The 19,764-nt window shown below is 46.1% G+C and overlaps 1 protein-coding gene across 3 annotated transcripts in view; it reads right to left on the bottom strand.

Moving 5' to 3' along the window:
• The window catches only part of Slc9a3 (solute carrier family 9 member A3), a 64,533-nt gene that overhangs the window by 5,873 nt on the left and 38,896 nt on the right, over positions 1-19,764 (bottom strand). For all 3 annotated transcript variants that reach the window (XM_076916310.1, XM_034523301.2, XM_076916309.1), the window contains exons 2-11: positions 11,401-11,703; positions 7,362-7,522; positions 5,613-5,691; positions 4,907-5,084; positions 4,083-4,303; positions 3,524-3,726; positions 2,960-3,049; positions 2,774-2,844; positions 1,575-1,704; positions 232-347 (exon numbers count right to left, since the gene is read on the bottom strand). In XM_076916310.1, the coding sequence (XP_076772425.1) occupies positions 232-347; positions 1,575-1,704; positions 2,774-2,844; positions 2,960-3,049; positions 3,524-3,726; positions 4,083-4,303; positions 4,907-5,084; positions 5,613-5,691; positions 7,362-7,522; positions 11,401-11,703 (1,552 nt within the window). The remainder of the gene's footprint in view (positions 1-231; positions 348-1,574; positions 1,705-2,773; positions 2,845-2,959; positions 3,050-3,523; positions 3,727-4,082; positions 4,304-4,906; positions 5,085-5,612; positions 5,692-7,361; positions 7,523-11,400; positions 11,704-19,764) is intronic.

Consider the following 19,764-nt stretch of genomic DNA (forward strand, 5'->3'; position numbering starts at 1 on the left):
CTCTCTAATCTCAGTGTTTCACACAGTCCTGCTGACTGCTGAATAAAGGTGTGCCTTCACAGATGGAGATGCAGGCATCTTTCTGTACCCTTCTCCTATCCTGGTCTACTCACACTTTCCTGACTCAGTTGCCTTGGGCCCTATGGGAAGAACTGGTAGGCTTAAGGGTCATAAGAGAGATGCTTTTAAGGAGTACACTTTCCCAGGGAAGTTTATGAACTGGTCACATACAAGAAATAGGAGACAGACGCCTCCACAGTAGATGGGCGGGGTGTGCTGAAGTCCACATTGACCATATTGTCCGTACTTGGGGAGCGAATGAAAGCCAGGGACCCACGGCGCTCTCCCTGCAAGCATAACATAGACTCATTAGAATTCAAGGATGACCCTTAGGTGGTACCTGCCATGTAGAAGTCAAAAGATCCTGTGACCAAGCTCAAGGCCCTGTGGACTCTGGCAGGTAAAGGTGGAGCTCAAGGAAGATCAACCTTCCTGGAACCCTGTGCAATGTCCCTAAACATTTTGCAGCTCAGCAAGGGCCAAGATACAGAGTAAGAGCTGGGATTGGGTCCATGTAGAGGTCATCAAAGCCTCACTTGAGAGGAGCAGAGCTAAAAGTTGAGCAGGAAAAACACAAAACAAAAAACAGTAGGTAGAAACAGAATCTCTTAAAAGACACAAAAATATCTAAGGTATACCACTCTAGCTTGAAGGTAGGGGAGATGGTTATAGTCCCCATTAGTCTCTGAGTGGCAATGGCCATGGGGTCATGTGGTGCCTAATTGGGACCTATGTCTATTAAAAAAGGATGCCATGGAGCCCAGACAGGAGTGGGTGGGTCATGAATGAACTGGCCACAAGACAGTCACATATGTGCCATAGAAGGATTTAATATGAATATGTACAACATATGTATCTATGTTGTATCTATGCATATATGTGTTCATGACTATGTATGTACTGACTATGTATGTATACATGTATGTACTGACTATGTATGTATGTATGTATGTATGTATGTATGTATTAGTTTACATGTACCTGGGTATGTGTGTATTCATATATGTAAATGTGAGCATTACTATATATTTGGGTGTGCATACATCAGCCATGCCTTTGTGTATTTATGTACATGTGAGGCTGCTCCTTAAGGTCAGCAGCCAGTAGAAAATATCCACCAACTTGTTTCTGAGTACAATGTATATGTGTGAATAGGTAGAGGACCTGGGCCCATTATACATTTCCCAATATCTTTCATTCTTTATAGGGGAAATACAGGCATTCATACTCCTCTAAAGCCCAGTCTCCATGATCAGGAGGATTTAGTTTCTACCAAAACCACAGCATCTAGAGAGTCACTGTACCTATACCTCTGATTCTTGAGTGACAGGGAACTCTGACATGCCCTACTCCTAGTTGACATGTACAACTCCACAATTCATAAGAGCATTTGCAGTGAGCCATTCAAGCATAGCACACAAGAGTCACTGCTTTCTGCCTATGCCCTAGACCGTATCTGTTGTCTTACTTTAGACCTTAACTTAAGCAGAGCGATAAAAAGGATATTCTAGTACCTCAGCCACATAGCTAATAGCATCCTTCAAATTCAGCTCATGGAAAACATTCAGGATCCGATCTCGAGATTTTTGAGCAGATCTTCTCATGAGGACTTTGCTGAGGAACTTCCTATCAAAATTGGACCACCTGGGGGACAAAAGATCACATCAGTGCTGGGAGTCTGGGGCTGACTGCCCCACATGGATTAGAAGGAGGTCGGAACAGGCAAATGCCTGCCAGAGCGAGTCAACATAGGACCATCCTTTTTATCCTACTGGATTTTATTTATTGTGACAACCTGAAAGTGAGTTTTAAAGTGAAAGGTCATGCCACCTTAGGTCTCATCCTTTGCTTTCTCCTATTTTTTGGCAGTGGTTGGCAGTGGAAGTATATGCCCCCCCTCCTTTTGTTTCAAAGTAACAAAATGGACAGGTTTCCAAGTGGCCATCTGCCCCTCCAAGTGCTGTGAGGATGGGGCCAAGATGGAGACATCAGTAGCAGCCATTGCTCCAACTGCATGGACGTCACTGCCTAGGGTGTGTTGCTCAAGTTAACTCTGTAGCCTCACGTGGACTCCAAGTAATTATCTCGAAACAAGTACTAACAAGGGTGAGATAAGTGCTTCCGTCATATAGTCTTAAATACCACTTTATTTTACTGAATACAAGTGATTTCTGTTTCATGAACAAGGTAATTTTAAATACTAACACATCTTTCCCCTGTTAATGAAATAGAGAGGTGATTTGTTTTCCTGGCTTTTAATTCCTATATTGTTTAAGTTTGGCATTAATTGGTCAGTAAAAGGGTGCCTCTCTATATGCCTGGGGAGATCGTCAGGAATAAGATTCCAGTCCCCGGTTTGTTGGATGCTCTATCTTCTTTGCTAGCATTAACTTTGTTTTTTGCCTGCTTGCATCTGGAAGTGTAGTCGACATTTAAGCCTGTGAAGGGTTCATGCACCACGACAAAGTGTCCATATGTTCATCCTTCTCTCCGATATAACTTCAGGGGCAGCGTGGAACCCAGGCAGTTTGTCTCTGGCTCTTTTAAATTGAGAGGCCCTCCAGAAATTGTGTTTTGTGGTTCTTGAATTGTGGTATCACATTGGTGTGGCCTCCAGTGTTCTTAGTGGCCCTCTCTGCACCTATGGGACCCACTGTTCTGTATTTGATTGGTAACAGGTAGAAGGGAGAATGTTACAACTTAGGCTACTTACTTATCTCTGAGGTAATTGTGTCCAATTTGTCCCGAGATGTCCTCAATGGCTGAGAGGATGTGGTCAAAAGCCTTTCAGAGGAAAAAAAAACTTAACTGGCCATCCTTCCTCACCCACAGCCTACCCCCAGACCTTGTCTTCCCAGACCGTGTCTTCCCAGACTGTACACTTTGACCCTCTCCCTACCCGGCCATGTAGCTTCTCGTTCAGCTTTGGTTCACGCTGCTCACTCCTCTTCACCTTCAGCCACTGCACCAGGGGCTTAATGGTCAGGCCCTGAAAGACAGCCTCATGAATGAGCCTCCTGCCCGGCAGGATCCCCATAACCCCTAGGGGCCTCTAAGTCCCAAACCAGACAGATATTAGATCTCTTCTTCCACTGTAAACAGTCCAGGGACCCATGAATTCATTGGCATTGCCCTATAAAAAGGTGCCCCAAAGCCCCTGTGCTGTGAATGTCTATATGGACACCAGAACTTTGACCAGCCAGATGCAAAGGGCCCAACCAATCGGCATTGCAGATGTAACTAGGTCTGCTCTCATCAGTCCTGGCTGGAAAGTAGCACTTTAAGGACAAATTGTGCTATGTCCCCTGTGGGGCCACATGAAAACCTACAAAATGCTCCTAATTACTAAAATTACACAAACCAATTAAAGTGTAGAATCTGGAAACAATCAACCTACAGCTGCTCTTAGATGGGATCAAAGTTTGGACACCCTAGGCAGGGCCCTGGGCAAGTGGAGCCATACCTGAAAGATGACCGTGAAGAAGACCACAATGAGAGTGGTGCTGACAAACAGATTTTTCTCCTTGACTTTTTTCTCATCCAAAAGTACCACCAAGGCATAGGCCACTGCCCCACGCAGGCCACCATAGGACATGACCACCTGGTCTATGGTCTCTAGCTGCACCATGCGGTAGCGGTTCAGGATCCAGGTCTGTAGAACAACACCTGTAGCGAGAGGTCACTCAGCTCCATGGTTGCTTCCCTCAAGGCCACCCCTCAGGATTCCCTAAAGCCTTTGGCCCCTCTATCGCTCGTCTGACTGTGAAGGATGGACGGCTGATCTATCCCAAGGACACTATTAGTCAGGCCCTCTGTAGAATGAAGCAACAATGCTGTTCTCAGCCCAGCTCCCATTCCTTGATCCCTTGGTACTACCTTGATCCCCATGCTTCTCCTTGAAAACTCTTTGCCTTTATGGAGATGAGTGGTTAGACTTGTTACTAAGCCACCCTGGGAGCTCCCAAATCTGTGATCTAAACCAAGGGAGCCTAGACACTACCATGAGTGCTCCTAGCCCTCACCAATGGCTCGGTATACAGAAATGAAGACCAGTGTCAGCAGCACAAAAGCCGTGTTCCATGTCCAGATGCGGGGATCCACGGCTGAGATGCCCAGGAACATAAAGATAATGGTCTCTGCTCCACTGGCCAGCATCTTCATAGTGTAGCGTACAGTCGTGGCCGACTGCTCCGAGATGTTGGCCTTCACATACTTCTGACAGCAGATGCCACAAAAGGTGATGCTGGGGGAAGGGAAGTGTGAGATTTCCCTGCCTCAATTCAAGCAGGCTGATCCCTCAAACCAGCTGTTTCCAGGCCCAGCTCCTGCCATCTCCAGTTTCTCTGGTGGCATTGCAGGCCTCTACATGCCAACTTTGGTGTCAGGAGGTTCCTGACCGAGAGTGAGGCTCCATGCCAGCAGAGGCTGTGATAGGGTTTCTGGACATTCTTCAATCATAAGCCACAGCAAACACCTACCATGTCCTCTCAGTAGGCACCTGTCTAATCAAGGATAATTCTGAAGACTTATTAACTTCTTAATAAAAAAAATAGATTGACTTCTTTGCCTCTGTCAATGAATTTCTATCCAACTAGAAAAGCCATGGAGGTGGCATCTACACAATGGCTTGAAATTTGTGATCCAAGGAGGAGACAGTAGGGAGGGACCAGGCTCACCCTGACAGCCCCTTCACCAGGATGATAGCAAAGAGCCCAACATACCCTTTGCTCACAGTGGCACCTTCTGCCAGAGATTGAATGCAGGGGGTGTCTGGTACATCGCCATTTAGAAAGCCACCTACCCAGCCCAGCCAACAGCAGAGGGTTGTTTCTTGAGGGGGACTTACGCCAGGATGGCTGACAAGGACAGCATCTCGGAGGTCAGATAGGACAGGTAGGAAATGACAAAGACGAAGCCAGGCTCGATGATACGCACATGCTTGGTGAAGCGAGTCACCAAGGACAGCAGGAAGGCGAAGACAACACCCACCAAAGTGCCCCCCAGGCTCACCACGAAGAAGGACACTGTGAGAGAAAGGAATGAATGGTCCTTTGAGGCTAGTGATGTAAGTAAAGCTGACCAGGTTGGCTACTCATTCCACATGGAAGGCGTTTGGCAACTGCTCACAGCAATGCTGAAAGTTTAGGAAATGAGGCAACTTTGTTCTCTAAGGATAGTGTCTGGTCTCCAAGTTTAGTGCAGGAGGTAGATGACAGAGGCATGGTATACAAGGGATAGGACCCCATGGTAGAGGGCATTGGCTTGACATCCCTGCAGGGCTGAGTCAGTAGCAAGGTCTGTGTCCTTATACACTCTCTATCTGGCCTTGCTAGGGAGACCTGGGTCAAGAACACACAGGATCCCCCAGAGCCTTCAGTGTTTATGTGATATTCTGGGAAAGGAACCCCAGCATGGTAAGTAACCAGAACATAAGCTGGAGACCCCAGGATAGCAGGAGGCTTGGGGATTCCATTCTAGAGAGGAGACAAGCCTCTGTGCTCTTTGGCCACGAGATCTAAGACAAGCTAGGCAGGAACACTTCCAGTACATACCTATGCCTTTCACACAATCCACGCCAGTCACTGCATCACCACCCAATGTCACAAAAGACTCAAAAACATTGTACAAGACCTAAGGGTACAAAAGACAGGAACATATCTGGTCAGCCCTGCATCCACACTGACCCCTCCCTGTCCAGCACCCACTCTTTTCTAGATTTGGGCCCCAGAGTTGACACCTGAAGCAGCTAAAAACATTTTTAAAGTTGGCACAAGTTGGCAATTGTCAACAGGAAAGGATCAGCAGAAATAGCAGATGGGAAGTGCAGACAAGTGAGAGCCTCATAGCCAGGAAAACAGGCACAATCTCTGAGTCTTGTTCTATATTATTGCAGACATGTTCAAGAAACATTGAGGCAGCTGTGCAGACTGTTTGGGACACAGTCATGGTGTGTCATCGGCAAGGCTTCTGTGGGCTTGTGCTTCATTATGAGGAAGATGGTGGGAAAAGCATGAGGGAACCCTTGGTCCACAGGAAGCTCACCCAGCTACACACACAGGGAAGTCCTCAGAGCCACTGTGGCTCGGGAAGGCTGAGAGCTACTTTCTGAGTTTCAGACTAAGTCTCAAATGGCCCCAAAGAGTCTCCTACACACAGAAATCTGATACATGGCACCCTGCAAGTGGTTCTCCACTCCACGGGAGCATAAGACCTGGAGAATTTCTTAGGAACCATAGGCAATTTCAGAGGGCAGAAGAAACCAAACACACTTCCTCAGGTATCAGCTGAAGGCTTGGGCCCCATTCTTACCAGTTAATCCTTATCCCCTCCCACAGACTTGTAGTCCATCTGGGGACAGGTTTTGAAATTTCCTCAGGACCACACTAAAGCAGCAGCAGTGCTCATGTTTCGTGTACCTGTTTCTCACTGCCAGGACGAGTGCAACCTCACCTTTGTGGAGACCTTATGCCTACTCCACTGCATGGGTCTGAGAAGCTGTCAGGGAGTAGTTGAATTGTTCCCTCCACTTACATCATAAGTCCTGACCAGGAAGTCTTCAAAGAGAGTAGTTAAGGTTAAATGTGATCAATGGGGTAGATCCTGATATATAAGAAGAGTGCATGACACACACACACACACACACACACACACACACACACAGATGACCACGTGAACACACAGGGAGAAGATAGCATCTGTGGGCTAAGGAAAAGGCTCTGCAGAGCCAGCTGCCAAGCTTGGTTCTAAGCCTCCAGCCTTCAGCATTGAGACAATAAACTCTAGGCTTCTGTAGTAATTGGTTAAGGTGAGCCCAGCGGATTAACGGAATTCCTGTAAGACTTTGTTGTTTGTTTATTCATCTGTTTGTTTCTTTGGAAATAGTGGGTGATATCAAGTGTGGGTTCAAAATTATAGACCTCTGCTCTAGGGGATATGGATATGGAGATTTCAGCAGGGCAGCATTACTGCCAAAGGTGGTAATGAATGGGCCTAAGATTGTAAAAGAGAGAAATTGGATGAAGCTGAGTTAGGGAGCCAAAAGAAGGTCAAAGTCTGTGTCTCCTCAACCCCCAACTCATACCCCAAGGCTGCTGCACCAATGAAAAGGAACAGGTGATAGACATACCCTGGAGGAGTTGGACATCTTAGTTTATAAACATGACTTAAAAGGAGAGCATGTACAGATAGTGGCCCTCTTTCTAGCTTATCTATCTGAGGCATATTAGTAATGACCACTTGGCAAGGTCCTCCATGAAAGTGAAATGCTCTGTAACTACTCCAGGGACCCCATCATCACTCACCACGGTCACTGCGTCATTCAACAGTGATTCCCCAAAAACAATGATGAACAGGACTTCGTTGACATGGACTTCCTCAAACACAGCCAGCACAGCCACTGGGTCCACAGCTGCAATGAGGCTACCAAACAGCAGGAAATCCAGTAGTCCAATCTTCAGCTCACCTGCAAGAGATGTAGCCCATGGGACACAGGCTAGTCACCTGGCTCCTTCTCTCCAAATCCCACATCTCTCGGGTCCCTGGAAGATCAGAGTCATCAGGAATAAAGGCTAGGCACAGCTCTTCCCAGGGCTACCCAGTGACAAAGAGGATCTCAGAGACTGGAGTTCACAGCCAGACACCCCAGAATATGTAAGACTACACAGTTCCCCCATGTGGTGCTCCCCTCTCTTTTCTGAGCTGAGGTAGAACCTGCCATCCCTTGAGGCCAAGGAATGAGCATTAGGATGCAAGAGCCCCGGGTAGCCAATGTGCCCCAGGAAGTAGAGGGTACTTTATAGTGACTTGAACCCCGTATGTCTGTGATTACTAAATTCTGCTGCCTCCAGCCAGTACCAGAGATCTCTGGAGTCTCCATTTAGAAGTGTACCACACACTAAACTGACAAACCATATAAGCCCTGCCAAGCTTTCCAGAGTAAACTACCTTCTGGGATAGCCTGAAAATGTCTTAGCAGGGCCAGCCTTCTGGCCTAGAATATTTACAGACCCAAAATGCATTCCAAAAACAAGCTGGATCCCAGCAGATGTATAGTTCACTGAATCAGGAATGACCTTCCAGCCTAGACAGTGCACACCCATTTGCCTGGGACTTAGCTGACCCTCTCAGTAAGGGTGAGCCCCAGCCTTGAACTACTGTCTACAGAGACTGACCACTGCCTAGTTAAATGTGGATACACAAGCAGCCAAAATCACAGAGAAAAAAAGATCTCATTGGATGAGGATAATGTTTCTGGTCAGCCTTGACCAGCTAGGTCTTAAAGGTGGAGCACAAGCCAACATCCCATATCTATCATGGGAGAGTGGCCCTAACTGCAGGCAGTGATGTACAGCAAAACTGGTTATTAAAAGACACTATGGTATAATGATTCTTCAGGGCTATGACATAGTAGGAAGATGGGCCTAGATGTCTCTGGACATTAAAATGCTCTAGAATTTGATGACCATGTAATTTCCTGTGTAAGTACACTTGCTAAGGTTCAGTGAACTATATTTAAAGACCTATGCTTACACCATAAGTCAGTCTGTTTCAGGGTTCTCCATGTACCCTAAAAACTGCTCCCAGAATATCACATGCTAGAATCTTATGGTTGATGGCTGTCAAGTGAGAGTCAACATGCTCCTTGAATTGCTGTGGGTATTAGATCCAGAAGTGCTCATTCCATATCCCAAGACATGTCTCTAAGCTCAGAAGTTAAAGGCAGCCAGACATCTTAGATATGTCCGAATCACATTATGGCATCACCAATGTGACCACTAGAACCCACCCTAGAGCAGGATGCCTATAGTTTTAGAAGACAGGCAAGCCCTCACCACTGAGTTCTTTATCTAGTGATGCAGAACAACTGGGACTAAAGGGGGGTCCCTAAAATAATAAGCTCCAAAGTATTTGATCGTTCCTGGTTTTACCATTTCCTGTTTCTCCTTGGTCTCCAGGATTTCAAGGGCCTCATTCACATAGTGAATGTTCCAAAGGGAACGTCTTGACTCTGAGTCCTTCTGTGAGCATCTACTCACATCTGTTCAGTCATCACCTGGTGTCTCCTAGCTGGGCAAAGATTCAGCATGGAATTGTGATGGCCATTCTTGGTTGTTAGCTTGGATATATCTTGGATGAACTAAACCCACAAATTATAAAGACCTTGTGAAAAGCTAAAGAAAGGGCTTAGGTCCAAGCAAGGTGGTTTATACCTTTAATCCTAGCACTCAGGAGACAGACACACACAGATCTCTGAATTCAAAGTCAGAGCGAGTTCCAGGACAGCCAAGCTTAAGCAGTGAAGAAAATCATCAAAAACAGAAAGCTGCTGCTGATGTAATAGAACAAGGAGGCATGTTCCAACCCAACAAGCAGAAGAACTCAGCTTCTTCAATCACATGGCTCTGGCCTTAGAGTCTAGAGTAGAAAGGGTTACTGGGACAATTGATGCTGGTTAGCCAAAGCTAAGAAACTAGCAGTGATTAAGAAGAGACCAGCATCACTGAGGTGAAATCTTCTGGGAAATGTTTTCTGAGAGCACAAAGAAGCTGCATTCCAGAGATAGACATCATGCTGGCAGCCAGACTTGAAGATTCATCCTGATGGTACTGGTTTGAAGGTATAAAGGAGTCATGGAGAACAGGTGAGGCTTGACACTGTGAGAGGCCAGATAAGGCCATTAGTGAATGTGTAGCCTCAGCTGCAGTTGATGTCCCAGGACTGAAAGGAAATTTCATGCAAAGAAATTGAGGCTGTGCACCATGAAGAGAGCTTCTGAGAAGCTATTGGTGAAGCCTAGTTGCAGCAGAAGACCACAGTGTATTGGAAATGCCAGTGCCATAGGATAATCACCAAGCAGCAGTGGCATGGAGTCAACCAGAGCCTAGAGTGCTACAGAGGGCAGAGCTGGAGAAATGACTCAAGCCCTTTGGTGAAGCTCAGAAGATCACATGTGGATCCCAGACATTGGAACAAGAAGCTGTAACATTGAAGTTGCCTTAAAGATCCCAAGATGTTAGAGATGCCAGAGCCGTGGGCTACCTGCCAAGGAAAGCTGCTTATAGGGAGCAGAACCAACCCATGATAAAAAAAAAAAAAAAGTTTGTTGCAGTCAACAAAGATGAAAGGATTTGGAGATCTGAAAAGCTCTTTGACATCAGACATGGAGATGCAGAGTTTAGAGTTTGCCCAGCTAGTTTTCAGTCTTGCTTTGGTCCAGTATTTCCTCATTATGACATCTTGCAATGGTAACACATATCCTGTGACGTTGGAACTATGTGATCTACCTTTTTCATTTTGATTTTTATTGGGGATTGCAGTTAAGAGATTATATGACTATCAAAAGAGACTTTGGATTTGGGGCTTTTAAATATTGTTGAGACTGTGATAGACTATGGGGCTTTTGAAATTGGACTAAATGTTTTTGCATTATGTATGGCTAGATATGGCCCCCATAGACTCATATGTTTGAACAAACCTATGGGGGCCAGGGCGTGGAATGTGGTGGTTTGAATAGGTTTGGCTCCATAAATCCATGTGTTTGAATGCTTGGCAATTGAGAGTAGCACTATTAGGAGGTGTGATCTTGTTGGAGGAAGTGTGTGACTGTGTAGATGGGCTCTGAGTGTTCCTGGTGCTCAAGCTCTGCCCAGTGTGGAAGAGAGCCTCCTCCTAGCTGCATTCTGACCAAGATGTAGAACTCTCAGCTCTTCCAGTACCAAATCTGCCTGGATGCTGCCATGCTTTCCACCATGATGATAATAGACTGAACCTCTGAAACTATAAGCCAGCCCCAATTAAATGTTTTTCTTTGTAAGAGTTGCCTTGGTCATGGTTTCTCTTCACAGCAAAAGAAACCCTAACTAAAGACAAGAGGGTTTGTTGTTCCTAGGAGGTAACCAAGGTTAAGTGAAGTATTTGCTACTGTATTTGAGCAAAAACAGCACCAAACTAGTCAAGACTTTGAGGTACTCAACTCTGTAATTCACTCATGAGGCTAGGAGAATTCCACTTTCATCTCCTTCTCCCATGGGGGTTGAACAGCTGGTTCACAACACTCTGGCAACTATGATAAGAGTTAGAACAGCTGCCTATGCACGCCTACCCACACTGCTGGTCTCTGTGGTCACAAATCTGTTCTGAACATGACACAAAAGCCTTAGCTTACAGATGTCCCAAGGAGCTAATTACATATTGAACCTTTTTACACAAACCAGGCTATTTACTTAAGTAGTCCACGGAGACACTGCCCGTCATCCTTAGCCAATTCCTTCTATATCTGAATCATTACCTTGGCTGAACAATGTGACTTGAACTCACCCAGAGGACAATGCATAGACTTACCCATCAGGCCACTGAGGAAGACACCATAGAGGGACAATCCTGTGGTGGCTGCATTCCATATAGTGCCAATGACAGCATATAGAAGAATGGTGCCCAGGTTGCCAAAGAAGAGTCGATTGGGCATGAAGTATCCAGCATCCAACACAATAGGTGGCAGCAAGTAGAAGAAGAAAAGTGTGGGTGTGAGTGTGAAGGAGGCGATGTGGTCAGCTGCCCAAACGATGCCGCCCAGCACCAGGCCCAGAACGATGAGCAGAGCACTCTCAGGGACGATACTGGTGACCTTGTGGGACAGGTGAAAGACTGTTGGAAGGAAAGAGAGTCAGGCAGATTAGGGCCCATAAGGCAACACAATGTCAAAAAGAAGATCTGGAGACAAGGTCCACCAGAGGAATGGGAGGAGTCCATGGGCCAGGGCCACCCCCAACAAGGACCCCCCATGAGATCAGGGTGGTTACTGGTTTCTTGCAAGCTTGAATATCAGGAAGCCAACTAGTTTCCACCTGAGGTTCTAAAGACCCCCACTGTAGAAGCTGCTATCAGAGGTTCTCAATCTGCGTTGCAATTCCCCAAAGACTTATCAAAAACATATATTCGCAGAGGCAGAATTAGAGTTATGAAGTAATAACAAAAACAATTTTATAATTGGGGGGTCACCACAACATGAGAAATGATATTAAAGGGTCTCAGCATTAGGAAGGTTGAGATCCATTGCATTAGATGGACCTCTTCCTACGTACCTGGGATAACGATCCTCCTGTTTCTCCAGCCACCCACAGTTAATGGTGGGTGAGATAATGAGCAGGTCCCTCTATAGAGGAGTGGGTCCTACCCAAAGCTGGGACACATACACAGAGCCAAGGCCAAGAACTGGATAGAACTCAGCCACCCCAAGCCAGTGTCTCTACCTTATGGAATCTCCATGTTCACACAAGGCTGATAAAGTATAGGATGACAGAACCTCTCACCCTGCGATGACTCCACAAGTGGAGGCTACATAGCAACTGAGAGGAAGTGGCCTAAGTTAGGACATGCCTTGCCACCCAGGTGGATGCCTTCCAATTTGTCCTGGCTGTTCCTGGCCTGTTTCATTGCAGTCACCTTTAGGACACTCATGCTTCTCATATTTCTCCATGATCCCGTTGGGGTGATAGCCATCTAGGAGAATCAGCTACTATAGCCTCATACACCTCACGACCCCTTTGGGGTCACAGCCATCTAGAAGAAGGAGCTAATACAGCAAAGGCCTCCAGAACCCCAGGCAAAAACTATCAAAAAGCAATATCATTTTGCTTCCTGACATTCAAGCTTGCAGGAAACCTTTGACTACCCTCCTCAAGCCCCTCAGGCTCCTCAGGCTCCTCAGCCATCACCAATTCTGCTAGGACCTTGACAGGTGCTCAGCTATGCCCTATAGAGAACAGTCATTTGGCCATGGATTTTGTGTCTGGTTTGGACTCATAAGAAAGGTGATCGGAATTCCTATGCTAAGCCTGATTTTAACACAATTGGAATGCTGACAGACTGGGTTGCCTCCTTTGGCTTAAGCAATGTTTTACAATCAAATTCATTCAACAAGGCTGTTATGTTTATAGCATCTCTGAAATTTAAAAAAAGGAGGTATGCATTCTCCCCACCCTGCAGCTCCCCCACTGACAAACATCCAAGATCCCTCTCATCCCAGGGTGAGAGGTAATCCACAGGAGTCTGATCTCAGAAACAGCATTTCCTGGTGGGGCTAATGATAGTGGGGCCTGCAGGATGCTTTTGGACCCACCCTTCTAAACTGGATAGCCTTGACCAGGCTCCCTGGCTGGTTTCTCCACAGAGATTAGGTGGGCTCCTAAGGGGTGGAGGTTGCTGCTGTCCTTAACCACGACACTCCTAGACTGCATACGAATGGTGCCTAGGCCCTTTGCAAGCCTGGAGAAAAGCAAAGTGTCAGATCAGTTTGGTATCTCACAGCTGTCAACCTTCTAGCATTTCACCAGAAATCATCAGCATAACAGACACTTTGTCATATCATTTGTCACCACCTATAGTCCCCATCTAGACTCTGAGCTCCAGGAAGGGTCAGTTTTTAGTTGGCACAGATAGATGGATTATGCTCTGAGGATCGGAGGGACTGCCTGCCTGTGCCCCACAGATGATTATCCCATCCCAGCACAGCATACTGACTTGAATCAAGTTTCTCTTCTTTCCTCTGAGAGTTTCCACTAATATCAGGCAGAGTTAGCTGTGAGGCTCACCCTGTAATACCAAAGGCATAGCAAACCCACAAACATGGTGTAATTTCCAGGCCATGTTGAGTGCCTGGGACAAGTATATAAGAGAAGATACCAACTCAGAATGTGGGAAGGTGCTGAATGAGCGTTGCCAAGGGTACTTTTGATTATTCAGGGCCCTGCACAGGGTTATTCAGTCTTTGGAGGTACTGGGGCCACCAGAAAATATCTGGAAGGTCTGGTGTTGGGGTTTACAATACCTTCTCTTATGGGTGCTGTCTCTACTCCAGGGAGAGACCATGATGTGGATGAGACGATCCTAAATCTTGGCTACCTCCAGAGAGCTGGGCACAAATATGTATGGCATCACCAGCTCCACCCAGAAAGCTTGCATCCTTGCCCTGAACCTTATGGCCATGGGAATAGGCAGCCCAAGAATCACAGTATGTCTTGGCACCCAACTTGAGACCCCAGACTCAACAGATCCTGAACAATCCTAGGGCTCTGAATTCTTAGACCCAAGGGAGTTGTGTTGAGTTCTTGTGGACCCTGGGAAAAGACTGTAATACCAGCGGAAATCTAAGAGCCAAAGTTTTGGCATCCCTCAGTCAAGATAAGATTCCTGCTTCCCATTCTTCCCAATAACTATAAACATTGGGCTTTGACTACAAAGGCTGTGTTCAGAAATGTCTGAAGCCCTTGAGTCCCCAAAGATTTATAGTAACTATTCCATGACCATAGTACCCATGAGTTCTAGTTGTGATGCAGCGTCTTTCTAAAGAGTGGAAACCATGCCTTACCTTGGCTCTGTCCTCCAGTCCCACAAGACCCATGTGCCAGGCTTCCAAGAAGCTTTATGATAGCCACACTCTGAGATGGCTCCAGTTGGGGGTTTCGTTTCTGCTGTGCTCTATGCAGTCTAAGTCTGAAAGCTGGTGCCCTGTTCCCTTTGGGTCTCTGGAGTGTGAGTCTCTTTGAAAAGCCATGAAAAAGGACTAGAAAAACCTCTGAGCTTTGACCAGACCCAAGCTGTGAGGTTGCTTTTTGCTCAGGACTTTGGTCTTTTCCTACACCTTTTCTCTATAGCAGAGACCAAAAATACCTCACCTCTGTGGAGTTCCCTTTGACAGTCAAGACTAGGGAAGGTACAAGAGCCATTCTTATCTCTGGAACAACAAGGCAAGTCTGCCCTTTAGACACTATCAGCTAATCCCTTCTGTGTAGTTGCTGGTGACTATAAGATCTCAACAACTGGACTATGTGCATGGAAGACAGACTAGCTGCAGATCAGCTGCTCTTCCTCAGAAGTAGATTCTGAAAAATCCCAGGAAAACGGCATCTTCATTTTCTCAGAATATCCTTCTATGTGTGGTGTGGATGGGATGAAGACTACCTGTGTCCTTTGCCAGCTCCGTGATAGGAACAACCTTGAACATATACTTCTACACATGAAAGAAGCCAGAAGAGTGAAGGTCTACAAATTCTTAGGTCCAAAATGTCCCCCTGGAAGTGTCCTGCTGTCCCCTGCATACTTCATAGTTCGATATCTCACTGAGGACTGACCCCCAATTTCTTTTTACTGTTTGTAGGTACTGGCTATCTTTTCATGTTTAAGATTCTTCTGTTCTTGTCTGTGAGATGCTGTTTACGGAATTTGATAGCTTCTTCTCTGGGGTGTTAATCCTTGTCATAAACTGAGCTGTAAAATTCTGATTCCTTCCTTGACTGCCTACAGCCATCTTTGATTGTCCACAGCATGCCAATGTAGGCCTTATGTGTCCTGGTCCTTCCAAGGCTTGTCTTGATATGTTCTGGGTAATCTGTTCCTAGAACCCTGAGTGGACATTGCTCCTTGTGCTTCAGGAAGGGCTCAGGCAAGCCTGCTTTGATTATTTTATGTTTAATACCACAAGTTTGCTGTAAAAGGCACATCATCCTTAAAAATGACCTGAGGACAGATACTAACACAAATGTCCCACATTCAGCCTGTAGTTTTTGTTCCTTCTATTTCCAGGGGGGTGGGGAGCTTCCTAAACTCCAGAGCAGGTGGCTGGTTCTGCACACTTTGACAGTTCCCCATGGCCTGTGATGAAGGTACTAGCAGTGTTGCTGTAATGGTCTGAAATGGAGCAGCAGGCATCCACACTTGGACTATCCCAGGTTTCTTGCTCTGTGTGCTTCTCCCTCTGATCATCTTACTCTCACTGTTAAGTCTCAAGCCTTCCATCTCGTAGGAATCTCTTACAGCTTCTTGCCGTTATTATTTATTTCTCAGGCCTGATGTTGGTAAGCTCATTCACCATTTTCAAAGCTCTGAAAATCCTGTCCAGGTTATCATGTCTGGCAATAAACTCTAGGCTCTGGAATCTGCACTCTGTCCCTGTATCTCTGGTTAATCTGAGGTTTTGTTCATCTCCCATGGGTCTGGACCCTTTTCTGGTTCATAGTGTCACTAGTTACCCCTGAGCAATCTCTGTGCATTGTGTTACTGCCTGACTTGAACAGCTTTCCCAGGGACCTCAGCCACCTCTTCTAGGGCTTGAGTGTTCTTCTGGGCTGGATGACCTCCCTACTCCCCAGTCTTCGGTAGCTGGGAGTTTTGCCATGACCACCCGGAGGAAATCTCAGAGAGACACCTGAGTCTCAGTGGCCCTGGGATAGGAACTGACCATCTGTTATAGGTTGGGATCATCCTCACTCACGAGGGAATACCTGCTGGATTGGGGCCCATGGAACCCATTTGGCACAGCCTAGAGCAGCCTAGTCTGTGCCAGCTCTTGTGTGCCCCTATGACTAACTCCTGAGCAGCAATCTGCATTATAATTAGCTACTTAAGCTAGAGGTTCAATTGGCTTTAAGTAGTAATTTGTTAGTAGCTCAGCAATTACAGCATAATGGGTATTCTATAAATTAGTAAGCCAGCTGCTGTAAAACAATCCTAGAGTAAGTAGTACCTGCTTTGTATTGCTGAAAGGGTGAAGACCTGTAGTTGGCCACATAGGTTTGATGTGTGTCAGGAGACATTCACACACAGGAATGGCCCAAGCATGAATTATCGTGGGTCTGGACCAGCTTCTTCCAAGGTGCTGGGTGATTTCTGCTGGGGTCTTTCTGCTTTAAGGATGGCAATATAGGTTGCAGGTTACTGTGGTGAAATGTACACTACACATCAGGCCTTTCTTCCTTCCTGTACCTTCTGCCCATATCACAGATGTACCCATCATCTGATACACCCCTCCCATCTGAAAAGTAGGTGCTGCTGCCCTGCATTATGGCTTGAGGAAGCAAGGCAGGAGGACCTGGTAGAGCCTAAGGAGGAGGTTTCAGTGGTTCTTCACAGTGGTCTTTATCTATGTATGACCGACTGACTGGTCCTTAAGTTGCCTGGAAGTTCAGCCTTGGGGACATGGAGATGTTGGTGCATCATGGAAGGAGAATTTCTTCCCCACAGTGGAGAGCCAACTCCCAGCCCATACACCTGCAGAGGACAGAATCTGGGAGGCTGTGACATGTGAAGCAGACCTTCAGTGTACACTGAAATTCTCAGGCCCACTAGTTTGTTAGGGAAAATGTGGACTATAGGCTACAAAAGCTGTGCTGGGATTTACATCCTAAACATCCCCAAAGGCTATAATATGAAAGCCTGGCTCCCAGGATGGTGCTGTTATAGAGCTTGTAGAAGGTAGAGCTAGGGAGAGTCCTAGATGGTTAGATTATCTGGCCTTGAGTGAGTTTATGACATTCTTCTCTCCATAGCTTTAATTCTTTCTTTTTTAAAGATGTATTTTTAGTGTGTGTGTGTGTGTGTGTGTGTGTGTGTGTGTGTGTGTGTGTATGTGTGTGTGTGTGTGTGTGTAACTGCATGCGTTTTAATGTGTTCCCCCATAGAGGTTAGAAGGTATCGAATGCTCTGGAACTGAGGTCACAGGAGTTGGCAAGCCACCTGATGTGGGTGCTGGAAATGGAATTTAAGTCTTCTACAAGAGCAGTAAGTACTGCTCACCCCTAAGCCATTTTTCTAGCCCCTTCTTTGTTTCTTTATGACCCTAGCCATGAGGTTAGAGGTTTTGCTTAGCCACATGATCCTGTCATGATGTGTTGCCATGGCCTAGAACCTCCAAAGCCATGAACCTAAATAAGTTTTTTTTATATATACTTGTAAGTTGATCATCTCAGGCATTTGTTACAATGATGGAAAGCTGACCAGAACAGCAGCAGAGGATGTCTGAGGCCTTAGCACAGAGAGAACAAACACCTTGTTGCACTTACTGTCCGGGGCAGACAATGCTCCAGAATCTATTAGAATGTGTTCTGTTGGGTTTGGCTTGGTTTTGTAACTTCCAAAGCCCAAACTAAAGCAACCTTCATGGAAACAAGAGCCAATAACAATAGGAAACAGGGAGAGGGTCTCTTTAGAGAACAAATAAAATATTCTAGGAACTAGGAAAACAGAGTGAACAGAGTGGGGCCCTGATCCTCTTTGTCAGCTGAGGATATTCTAGATGGCATGTGTGATAGGACACCCAAGCCCACAGGTAACTTATTGCTGAGGCTTACAGTCACAGCCAATTAAGCACAAAATGGTACAACCATCTGATGGTGACAACAGACAGCAAATGCTTTAGTTATAATTACAAACTCTCTGACTGAAGTAAAAGGTCCAAGCATTCATAAGCAGACACTTTGAGACCAGTCACCAGAAAGAGCAGACACTTCTCAGGGAGACACCAGCTGACCCTGACCCTCTCACACCATGGAAATGCAGCTGAGCACAGACCTTGGTCAGACCCACAGTCAGCCCCACTGCCAAGGATCTTTCAAGGTGACAGGCAGATTTAGCTGAGTCCTTGCAAATGCAGCAGCACAGTAAATCCCTTGGTTTTACTTTAACAGGTACAAGCCTTGGAGAATTAAACTCTGCCTAACAGAGCAACTGGACCGAGCAATGAAAACCTGCCCAGAGGAAAGAAGGAAAGTGCCTGATACACACCCCCCACCCCCTTGTGCAACAGAGCAGGTCAGGGCCAGACATGAGCTCACACATGCATGTGCAGTTTTCTGTGCTCACACGGATACACAGAGACAAACACATGGATGGCATAAGCACACTCACACACTAGACACTTGTGGGCACAAAAAAATCATCAAGTAAACCACCAGAAAAGGGCCAGAGTCTGTAAAGCCAGGAAGTCCAGCCCAGCTGCCTAGCTCACACAAAGAAGACCCTATTGTTCTGACCTCAATATTACTTCTGTTCTTAGCTGTGCCCACTGGGCACTTTGCAGAAATTTCAGTAAGTATGTCAGGTATAGATCCAGGGCAAGAGGTAAAGATATTTATAGTCCACTTAGAGTCTAATCTATTCTTCCTCCTGCTTACATCCTACTAGACAAGTATCTGGAAATTCACACAGGTCAGGGCGGACCTGGTTTCTCCTGTTGTAGGCAGGGAGCCCCTCTATGAGCCAGGGTTTCTTTGGACCTGAACAACTTGGAAAACAACATTCTCAGGACTAACCCCTCTGCTTACAAATGGCAAGGAAACATTGTTCATTTATAAAACCTAGGCAAATACTGCTAATTTCTAAATTAATAAATTATTGGTGGCTTTCTAGGGAAGTAGTGGCTCCTTCTACTCTAAGCTATGGTAAGCCACAAAAGCAAGGTTCTCCTGCAGCCCCAAATGGCTCCAGGCCAATGCAGACAAGTGTCTGTGGGCCTGCCACAGCCTTTGTTCCCGACAGACAGGAAACCTGTAGCCATAGTCATTAGCAGGTGGGAAACCCAGATCTCCTTAGGCCTGTACTGAGAGATGGCTTCAGAGCCTTTCATGTGTTGTGGTTTTTTCTCATTGGCTATCAACTATGTAAGTTACTCTTTTGGCTTATTTTATATCCTCATCACCACACAGCTCTGTTTTACATCTACTCAAACTAATATTTTTGTGGAAGGTTGCTCAGATAGGCTAGAGTGCTCCTTAAAGACCTGCTTCCTGTGCTCACTCCATTGCTCCAGGGTACTAGCCTGCCAACATGGCAGACACCTAACATGTGGCAGTTGTTTTTAGTGGTATTAAGCACAAATGTGTGCCTTAACAGCAACAGGTAACTGCTTATTAAGTATAATAGTGAGAACATCTT

The sequence above is a fragment of the Arvicanthis niloticus genome, chromosome 19 (assembly GCF_011762505.2).
Source record: "Arvicanthis niloticus isolate mArvNil1 chromosome 19, mArvNil1.pat.X, whole genome shotgun sequence".
Taxonomy (NCBI): Eukaryota; Metazoa; Chordata; class Mammalia; order Rodentia; family Muridae; genus Arvicanthis; species Arvicanthis niloticus.